Below are 11,140 nucleotides of genomic sequence, written 5' to 3' on the forward strand. Positions count from 1 at the left end.
TGTGTGAGAGAGAGTGTGTGTGTATCTGTGTGTGTGTGTGTGTGAGTCTATGAGAGAGTATGTGTGTGTGTGCCTGTGAGAGAGTGTGCATGCGTGTGTGTGTGTCTGTGAGAGTGTGTTTGTGTGTACGCGTGTCTGTCTGTGAGAGAATGTGTGTGTGTCTGTGAGAGTGTGTGTGTGTGTGTCTGTGAGAGTCTGTGTATGTGTGTTTTTCTGTGAGATAGTGTGTGTGTGTATGTGTGTTTGTGAGAGAGTGTGTGTGTCTGTCTGTGAGCATGTGTTTGTGTCTGTGAGATAGTGTGTGTGTGTGTGTGTGTGAGTATATAGTGTTGTGGGGTCCCCTGTAGTGTGACATGTACCCAGGTTCCCGGTTGAGGCCTTCCTTATGGGTACCGAGCTTGGCTATTAGCTTGTGCTCGGCGACTTTGCGTTGTTGTGTATCCTGTGCTCGTCGTCTTTGCATTGTTGTGTATCCTGTGCTCGTTGTCTTTGCGTTGTTGTGTATCTTGTGCTCGTTGTCTTTGCGTTGTTGTGTATCCTGTGCTCATCGTCTTCGCATTGTTGTGTATCCTGAAGTCTGCCTTGGTGGACTTCTACCCGAAGGTCCGAGGCTGAGACTCTGTGACCGCTGACCTAATATCCTTGACCTAAAATGTCACCTTTTACACTGATAAAATCTTTAGTTGTCTCAGGGCAGTGACTTGAAAGGAATTCGGGGATTTACATATACATATTAATCAATTTAAACCTTCTAACTGATTAAAGGTTTAACAACATCTTAGATTTGTTTAATACATCCTCATTAGTGGTGTGACCCTTTGATCTTTTACTTATAAATTCTGTGTTCTGTGTGCTTCTTTCTCACTAACACCTGATGAAGGGGCTACGTTCTGAAAACTTGTGTTTTTAAATGAGCCTGTTGGACTATAACCTGGTGTCGTGTGATTTCTGACCTTGTCCTCTGTGAGAGAGAAAAAATAGTCTCTTCATCTCTGTCTTAAATGGGTGACCCATTATATCTGAACAATGACTCTTTGCTCTTGAATATTCCACCGCAGGAGACATCATGTCCACCTCCAACCTGTCAAAACTCCTCAGGACCTTATATTACAATCAAAACATCTTTTACTCTTCTAAACACCTGTAGATACAAGTCTCATCTGTCTGGCGTTGCCTCACATGACAATCTCCCATTCTAAGTCTTAGTCTATTAAACCTGTCTAAACTGTCTCCAATGTATTTACGTACATCCTTAAATAAGATGACCAATACTGTGCAGCGTACTCCACATACAATCTCACCAAAGTCCAATTATTGATGTATTAGCTCCCTACTTTTGTATTCAATTCTCCTAGCAAAAAATAATAGCATTCTATTAGCTTCCCTAATTAGTTGCTTGTTTTATTCATTCATGCAATACGGGCATCACAGGCTGGGCCAGCATTTGTTGGCCATTCCTAGTCACCCTTGAAAAAATGGTGATGATGTACCTACATGTTTACCTTTTGCGATTCACGCACTAGGACATCTAGATCTCTCAGCATTACAGAACTCTGCAATCTGTTAGCATTACATAAAATGAATTTTTAAACAAATTATTTCTGCCAAAATGGATGCTTCACATTAGGGTTTAGTTCCTGCGATATGGAGAACTGTTCTGCGCCCCTCCCCTCCAAAAACCAGGCTGTCAAACAAATGGGAGCATACATCACCACTGTGCGGGACTGATGTGCTTTACTGAACATAGGAGATTAACTGACCAGGTTAGGCTTCCAACAAGAACAAGGTGGTTGAAAATGCCATCCCTGAGAGCTGTTACAGACTGACAAATCACCATCTGGAGCAATAGCTGCTGCAAGTAATGACCTGACCATTATCCAGAGAATTGTTGCTGGATCCTGGAGAGAAGTGAGTTGCCTAGATGGGGTTGAAAAAGGCAGTGGCTCAGAGGTAAGGACAGGGAGAAAACCCCAGCTTTCCCTATCCCTGGTTCTTTCACTGAGTGCCCATCAATGTAGGAGTCCCTTTATGTGGCTGTAGGTAAATCCAAATGAGAAACCACTGCAGGTTCCATTAAATGCCTAATCCACCATTAAATTCCAGTGGGACCAGGGATAATGAGTGCCTCATTAACAAGCTTCATTGGTGTCTCAGTGCCAGCAGGTGAGATTCCACATCAGGTCCTTTCTGTCAACAAGGGTTTTCCCAATGCTGGGGTTCAGTTCCTTGTTATTCAAGTAGTCCATGTTTAAATGTAGCAAGACCTGGACAATATGCACACTTGGGTTGATAAATGGCATGTAGCATTCATGCCATGCAAATTCCAAGCAATAGCCATTGCAGCATTTTGGGGGCTGGATTGAAACAGTAACTCTGTTTTTCTCTTCGCAGGTGCTGCCAAACCTGCTGAATTTCTCCAGTGATTTCTGTTTCTTTGTTTTATATCTCCTAAATCTACAGTTCTTCATTTCATTACCATAAGAAGTCCAGTAGTCACTTTTACGTTATAAATGATGTCAACGTTCCTGTCCCCAGCAGAGGGCAGGAGGATACAACCTATTACTGTAGTACACGCTGTTAACTGCCTCAGCAAATTTGCAGTGACACATTTCTTCCTTAATCAATACTTAGTAATCCAGGCACCAGATTCAACAATATTTTATGATTTACTTTTTAGAAAACATATTGGGAGACCAGATTCAACCATAACAATGACTGAAACAGCCATTTTTTCAGATATTATCATTGTCTCATAATATTAAATAGCACTTAACCAAAACCCTCAAACAAGAAAATAATTGAGGGAACTAAATACCTGTTAGCAATTCCATTGAGATATCATTGAATGACATAAACTCAGCACAGAAATTAATTTTGATGATAAGGAAATACAGGCGATAAATGAAGGTGCCATCAGCTTAGTCATCTGTTTATTGTGGATTAGTTTCCTTTGGTTACATAGAGACATAGAAATTAGGGCCAGGGGTAGGCCATTCAGTCCTTCGAGCCTGCTCTGCCATTCAGTATGATCATGGCAGACCCTCTATCTCAATGTCATATTCCCGCTTTCTTCTCATATCCCTTGAAGCATTTAAAATCTAAACTAATCTCTTTCTTGAATATATTCAGTTACTTGGCAACCACAACTTTCTGTGATAGAGAATTCTGCAGGTTCTCTATCCTTTGAGTGCACAAAATTTTCCTGACTTCAATCTTAATTGGTCTATTCTGTCCTCTGTGACTGTGTCCCCTGGTTCTCAACTCTCCAAGCAGAGAAAACATCCTGCCTGCATCAACTCTCTCTAGCCCCTTTAGAACTTTATAATATACTAGTTTCAAACGATTCCCCTCTCAAACTTCAGAACTGTAGTGAATGTTGGACCAATTGAACCAGTCTCTCCTCAAAGGTCAATCCTACCATCCACGGTATCAACCTAGTGAACCTCCACTGCAGTCTGAATGGCAAATATATCTTTTCTTAGGAAGGGAGACCAAAATTTAACTGTTATACAGTTAATTGCAGTTAAATATATATCTGACTGACACAGAAGATGTTGAACTTGACCCAAAATGGACATAAAGTTGGTAGTGCATCCCACTCTCTATACTCCTGTAACTCTGAATTATCTCCCCCGTCTTCCCTAAACTGTTTCTCCATTTTATCCTCAATGGTGTCCATGTTCACCTTGCCATCTCCTATGGTTTCTATAACATACAAGATCATTTGCATCACTTCCTTAATCACACCCACATCCTTATACATCTTTCCAAGCTCATTTCCATCTGTATTTACCCTGGAAGAAATCTCCTAGGTTATTCAGAATTGCTCTTTCCCATTCCCAGCAGCCTAGCCTTTGGCTGTCCATTCACTATAGCTCTGCAGCTATTGATCTGCCCAACCCTTCCCTCATATTCATTTTCATAGAATTCCTACAGTGTGGAAACAGGCCCTTCAACCCAACAAGTCCACACCAACCCTCAGAGCATCCAACCCAGACCCATTCCCTTTAAACCCACTTAAATCTACACATCCCTGAACACTACAGGCATGGCCAATCCACCGAGCCTGCATATCTCTGGACTGTGAGAGGAAACCGGAGGAAACCCACGCAGACACGGGGAGAATGTGCAAACTCCACACAGGCAATTGCCCGAGGATGGAATTGAACCTGGGTCCCTGGCACTGTGAAGCAACAGTGCTAACCACTGAGCCACTGTGCTGCCCTTTTGGCATCCTTATTGCAGCAAAACCTTTAGTTCCTCCTTTAGCCTATTCCTGTTGATCTATAGAGTGTGGCCTCAACTTCTTTCCTTGGTTTAACTATTGGCTTAACCATCTATCACCAGATCTGTGAACTTTGTTTCAGTGTACCTCCTTGCATGCCAGTCATCCCACAAGAAACCTTGATTTACAATTATTTAAAAATAATTATTCAATAATAATTTCTATTAAATATTTTGGCTGTTCTTTTATGTCTGTGCTCTGCAATGAGATTGTTCTCATCATTTCTATTAGATTTGTGCTGTGAAATCCTGACATTGAGGATTTGAATCCAGAATGCAGATCTGGTTACTTTTTGTTCTGATCAAGCTGGTGAACACTGAAGTACTCAGAAAGGAGATGTGTACAGGTGGACATCCTGGAATTCCAGGAAATCCTGGTCACAATGGAATACCTGGAAGGGATGGAAGAGATGGGTCTGTGGGCAAAAAAGGGGATACAAGTAGAGTATTCATATGCCTTTGCCATTTTTCATAATTATAAATATTGAACTTTACGCATTTCTTTACAGCTAGCTAATCTGATAAAAATACCTATCTCAAATGTTAAAACTTATTTAGTAAATAAATAACTTAATGTGTATCGGACTTTACTGAGCTAAAGAAATTCTCCAGTTTTGCACCTGGCATCGGCTGAAAAGCCAATTTCTTTAGTAAATTGTACAGAGGATGTCATAATTATTATTTAGTGAAGAAATAGTTCACAGTATCTATTCATATTTGTATGCAATGCTCAAAACTGTGAACAAAAGACCTATGGAATAAAGAATCAGGATTTTTAAACACGCGAAAATCCTTTATGAGATTTGAGTCAAATTTGTTAACAGTGATCACATTGTCCCAGTTCTGTGATTTTGTCTTCATTTAGCTCATTTGATGATGTCTTCATAGACTTTATGGACTTCAGGGGGCAACAGCTTAGGATCTCAGAGGCATAAGACCCACTTTCCATAACCTCCTTATAATCTCTGTAATAATGCCTATAATATCAGTGTAACTTGTACCTTGTTGTTGAAATGCAATAAACTAAATCTTATTTAAAGCAGGAGCTTCTTATTAGATTACCAAGTGGTGCCCAGCTTTAGTAAGGATATTATCAAGCTGGAGAGGGTTCAGAAGAGATTTACCAGGATGTTGCCGGTTATGGAAAGTTTGAGTTATGAAGAAAAGCTGGAAAGGCTGGAACTTTTTTCACTAAAGTGTAGGAGGTTCAGCAGCAAACTGATAGAAGTTTATTAAAAAAATTAAGGTAGAGTTAGTGATAGTTGTCTTTTCCCTAGGATGGAGGATTTCAAGACAAGGGGGTACATTTTTAAGGTGAGAGGAGAGACATTTTAAAAAAGACATGAGGAGCAAATTTTTTACACAGAGTATGGTTCACATGTAGAATGAACTTTCTGAGGAAGTGGTGGATGTGGGTACAATTACAACGTTTAAAAGACATTTTGGATAAGTGCATGAATAGGAAATATTTAGATGAATATGGGCCAGGAGCAGGCAGGTGGGACTAGTTTAGTTTGGGATTATGTTCGGCATGGACTAGTTGGACCGAAGGGTCTGTTTCCATGCTGTATGACTTTATGACTTTAAACCTCTTTAGATCTGTACTATGAAAGAGGATGGTGGCATCAAACTGACCCCATGGTGTGCCATAGTGCAGACAGTTTAGTGCAACACAATGGTTAATGGTGAACAGTGGCACACATTCCATTCTGCTGCCTCCTACAATGTTCGTAGTGGTTGGGGATTGAAGAGTTCTTTAGATCAGATACACCTTGAAGAACTACAGAAGAACTGAACAGTCACAAATACCACAGAAGAAAACCTCATGGCAAGATTCAACAAAGTAGAATCTACAGTCAACACTAGAAATATTTCAGACCTGGTAAGAGACATATCTGGCAAGAGAATGTTCAGAACTCCATGGAACTGAAATATTAGTCGCCCCAAGCCAGTTGCAGGTTGTATCAGGTGCTGGTGATCTGTAGCAACATTCCCAAGTCTGTGTTCACCTGGACAAGGAACAGACATCAAAGGAACCGATATCAGAGGCCTTCTGAGTAATGTTAAAAATCCCTTAAGGGCAAGGGAAAGCCTTTAATAAACAGCACAGAACTTCAAGCTGGGAAAGCTAGAAAGAAAGAAAAGTGCTTACAGTGTAGATTGAGCATCACCCCTATGAAGAGCAGACACCACGAGGCATGCTACAGAATTGGAAATCAAGGGCCACAGAAAAAATTCAAACCAGGGTTAAAGACCTGAGGACGCTCAAAATGTCGGCAGTTAAAATTTAATGGAAGAAGAAAGTTAGGAGACTTTATCAAGGCTGTACAACAGACAAAAGATTCAATATAAAACCATGGAAGTACTTATTGAAACCACAGACAGCAGGAATCATTAAAAAGAAAACTCCAGACAAAACAAGGATTATCATGGGAGCTACAGGCAATGGGAATCAGCCAGAAAAAGCCATGATTGATATGAACATTGTTATTAAAGCCTCAGGCAGTGGGATTCATTCAGGAAATTCATTAAGGAAATGGAAATATTTCCTTAGGCCGCAAATAGAGGGATTCATCAGGTAAAGTTGCAAAAATGGTAGAAAGATTCCATTTTACTGCACAAATATGGGAAGACTACAGTCTATCTGTGAAAGGTAGGAATCTTCAATTTTGACGACAAACACAGGACAACCCTTATTAGCATCACAGAGCAGCAGCACTACTATATCTGCAAAATTTAAAACATTTTAATCATGGAATATAAAGGACCACACAGGGTGGACATAGCGTTTTAACCAATATTTAATTTCAAGATTTAATTTCAAGATTAGGCAAATAGAGCACACAGACACTTGGGAGAAAACATTTCTTAAGATACAGAATACCTTCCAAATTAGACATTAAATTAGAAAATTATTAAAATTAATTTACATGTATATACAACTGGGAGAAACAGCAGATATTTTGGAAGTAGTATTGAAGCTTTCGAAACTTACTTTAATTTCAGACCAATTAAAATTCTTGAAAGAACCTGTTTCGACAGAAGAGTTCAACAATCAGGGGAATCCAAAGCTGATTTCATTAATAATCTCTGCAGATTGATGGAGACATGAAAATATGGTGATTTAGAATCTGAGTTCATGACAGACAGAATTACTGTTAGAATTGCTAATATCTGGTTGACAGATTTATAATGATCAAAAGGAAATTTGATTCTAGACAAAGTGATACAGATGCTGAGTGAAGCCAGTGTGGAAACAACACAGAACAATCCAAAGAGGGAAGATTTACCTTATCACAGGAGATCAGTGGAAGTTATTCAGTTAATAAGGCATAAAACCACAAAAGACACACATAAGAAACCAATACAGTGACTAGGACAGACACCAGGTTGTAAAGGTCCTTGTCAGATCTGTGGAGCAAGGAAAGTTCACAAGCAAAGGCCATGCTCAGCTATTTAAAAGGAATATTTTATCTGTAACACAATAGGTCATTTCAGAAAATGTGCCAACGTAGGACATGGTCACAGAAAAGCAAGAAGTCAAATAGCTACCCATACAACGAGGTTAATGAGATAGACAATCTACAATAGAAGACAAGCCTAAAGCATTCCTCAATGAGTTAGGTGATCCAGAGTTAATCTTCTGGCAAGAGGATATTTAAGTCAACAGGCACCTTACTATTTTCAATTTGATCCAGGGCAGGTGTCAATTGGGGCAGGGTATGACAACCCTGGTGCGTTACTGCTCTCCGGATCTACAGTATCTAATGATGAAGTGCCATCTCTGTTACTTATTGGGGGGATATATTTCTGTTGTCCCGACAGCATTTTACACCCCACCCCATGAGGAAGTGAACAGTACACTTGATGAAATATGTACCGCCACAAATAGTGTTGAGATGGAATATCCCGCGGCCTGGTTCATCATAGCCAGTGACTTCCACCAGGCCAACCTTAACAGCGTGCTACTAAAATATCATCAACACATCTCCAGTTCCACCAGAGGGCTGAACCTTCTTGATTATTGCTACACAACCATCAAAGATGTCTACCACTCCATGCCCACCCCATTTTGGTATATCAGGCCATAAAGCTGTGTTCCTTCTCCTAGTTTACAAGCAGAAACTGAAGTGTGAAGATCTGGAACAGAAAGTTGTACATCACTGGTCTGAAGTAACTGACAGGCTCCTATGGGGACTGCATGGAGTCAGTGGACTAGTCCATATTCAAGAACTCAGTGGCCAACCTAAATGAGTATGACACTTCTATCACAGACTTCATCAGTAAGTATGTAGATGACTGTGTGCCAAAGAAGTTAATCTGAGGGTTCCCCAACCAGAAACCATGGATGAACCGGAAAACTCACTCCCTACTGAAGTCCAGATCTGAGGTGTTCAAGTCGGGTGACCCTGACCTATACCGGAAATCCAGGTGCAACCTTCGCAAAGCCATAGGGATGCCAAGAGACCACACCAGACTAAACTAGAGCCCTAGACTGACCACACAAACACACATTGAGTGTGGCAAGGCCTACACGGTATAATGGGCTACAAAGTGAAGTCAAATAGAATCACGGCCAACAAAACTCTATTTGATCAGCTCAATGCACCCTATGCTTGTTTTGAACAGGAAGTCAGTGAAATGATGTCACCTGTCCCAACAGCTTCAAGTATACACAGTGACTGCTGCAGAGGTCAGATGGGCTTTCTTGAGAGTGAACCCACAGAAAATGACTGACCTGGATGGAGTCCTCGGCCATGCACTCAGATCCTGCACAGACCAGCTGGCACGCATATTCACAGACAGCTTTAACCTCTCCTTAATTCAAAAGGACCGCTATCATCCTGGTGCCAAAGAAAAATCAGGCAACATACCTTAATGACTAATGCCCAGTGGCACTGACATCCATCAATATGAAACCTTTCAAGAGGTTAGTGATGGCACATATCAGCTTCAGCCTCCCAGAATGCCTTGATCCATTACAATTCGGCTACTGTCACAATAGGTCCATGGCAGATTCTATCTCTCTGGCCCTACATTCATCTGAACATTTGGATAACATGGACACTACATCAGACTCCTATTTATTGACATTAGCTCCACCTTCAACACCATAATTCTAACCAAACTCACCTCCAATCTCCAAGACTGAGGAATCTGCTTACCTCTCTGCAACTGCAAGGCTGGTTACCCAGCCCCTTACTATACTCCTTATATACTCATGACTCTGTGACCAAATTCAGCTCTAAATCCATTTACAAATTTGCTGAATACACCTCCATAGTGAGTCGGATCTCAAACATCAACGAGACAGAGTACAGGAAAGAGACAGCCAGCTTAGGGGCATGATGTAAAGACAACAATCACTCCCTCAATGTCAGTAAAACAAAGAAGCTGGTCATCAATTTCAGGAAGCAGAGTGAAGGACACACCCCTGTCTATATCAATGGTGCTGAGGTGGAGGTGGTTGAGAGCTTCAAGTTCCTAGGAGTAAATATCACCAACAATCTATCCTGGTCCATCCACGCCAACCTTACAGTCAAGAAAGCACACCAATGCCTCTACCTCCTCAGAAGGTTGAGGAAATTCAACAGGTCCTCAATGACTCTTACCAATTTTTATAGATGCACCGTCGAAAGCATTTTATCCTGATGTATCACAGCTTGGTATGGCAACTGCTCTGCCCAAGACCACAAGAAGTTACAGAGAGTTGTGAACACAGCTCAGTCTATCATGCAAAGCAGCCTTTCTTCAATAGACTCTGTCTATACATCCCGTTACCTCGGGGAAGCAGTCAATATAATCAAAAACCTCTCCCACCCCAGTAATGCTCTCTTCTACCCTCTTCCATTGGGCAGAACTTACAAAAGTTTGGAAACACATACCAACAAATTAAAAAAATACTTCTTCCTTGCTGTTATCAGACTTATGAATGGGCCTCTCATATATTAGAGTTGATCTTTCTCTGCACCTTCTCTGTAGCTGTAACACTATATTTGGCATTCTGTTCTATTACCCTGATGTACCTGTGTAAGATACGATTTGTCTGGATAGCATGCAAGTAATACTTTTCACTATATCTCAGTACGTGACAATAATAAATCAAATCAATATATAATTAGGTGGTGAACAATGGTTGACATTATTTGCTGCTGACAACATTGCAACTACATGGTCCAGGAAGTATACCACTTAAGCTTGAAAGTATGCTATAAGCAACTCTTCAATACATGAGATAGTAAAGAAGCTACATAATACTTCACAATGATGAATTCTTACTTTTAAATTTGAACGCATGTCTGGACTGTAATATTCTTCAAATAATAGAAGGAACAACTGGTCCAGGGACAGTCAGAGACTAAAAGTTGAGTAATATTCATTAAGGAATAGCCAGCAAAGAACAAAGAAAATTACAGCACAGGAACAGGCCCTTCAGCCCTCCAAGCCTGCGCAGATCCAGATCCTCTATCTAAACCTGTCGCCTATTTTCCAAGGATCTGGATCCCTCTGCTCCCTGCCCCTTCATGTATCTGTCTAGATACATCTTACATGATGCTATCATGCCCGCCTCTACCACCTCTGCTGGCAACGCATTCCAGGCACCCACCACCCTCTGCATAAAGAACTTTCCACACATATCTCCCTTAAACTTTTCCCCTCTCACCTTGAAATCGTAACCCTTAGTAATTGAGTCCCCCACTCTTGGAAAAAGCTTCTTGCTATCCACCCTGTCTAGAGATAGTAGGAACTACAGATGCTGGAGAATCTGAGACAACAAGGTGCAGAGCTGGATGAACACAGCAGGCCAAGCAGCATCATAGGAGCAGGAAGGCTGACATTTCGGGCCTAGACACTT

At 41.0% G+C, this 11,140-nt stretch overlaps 1 protein-coding gene across 1 annotated transcript in view; it reads left to right on the forward strand.

Moving 5' to 3' along the window:
• The first annotated feature begins 4,558 nt into the window (after positions 1-4,558).
• Positions 4,559-11,140, forward strand: part of c1qtnf9 (C1q and TNF related 9) — a 10,160-nt gene continuing 3,578 nt past the window's right edge. The window contains exon 1 of the mRNA XM_048597933.1: positions 4,559-4,724. Coding sequence (XP_048453890.1) covers positions 4,559-4,724 — 166 coding nt within the window. The remainder of the gene's footprint in view (positions 4,725-11,140) is intronic.

This window comes from Rhincodon typus, chromosome 6, assembly GCF_021869965.1.
Source record: "Rhincodon typus isolate 14 chromosome 6, sRhiTyp1.1, whole genome shotgun sequence".
Taxonomy (NCBI): domain Eukaryota; kingdom Metazoa; phylum Chordata; class Chondrichthyes; order Orectolobiformes; family Rhincodontidae; genus Rhincodon; species Rhincodon typus.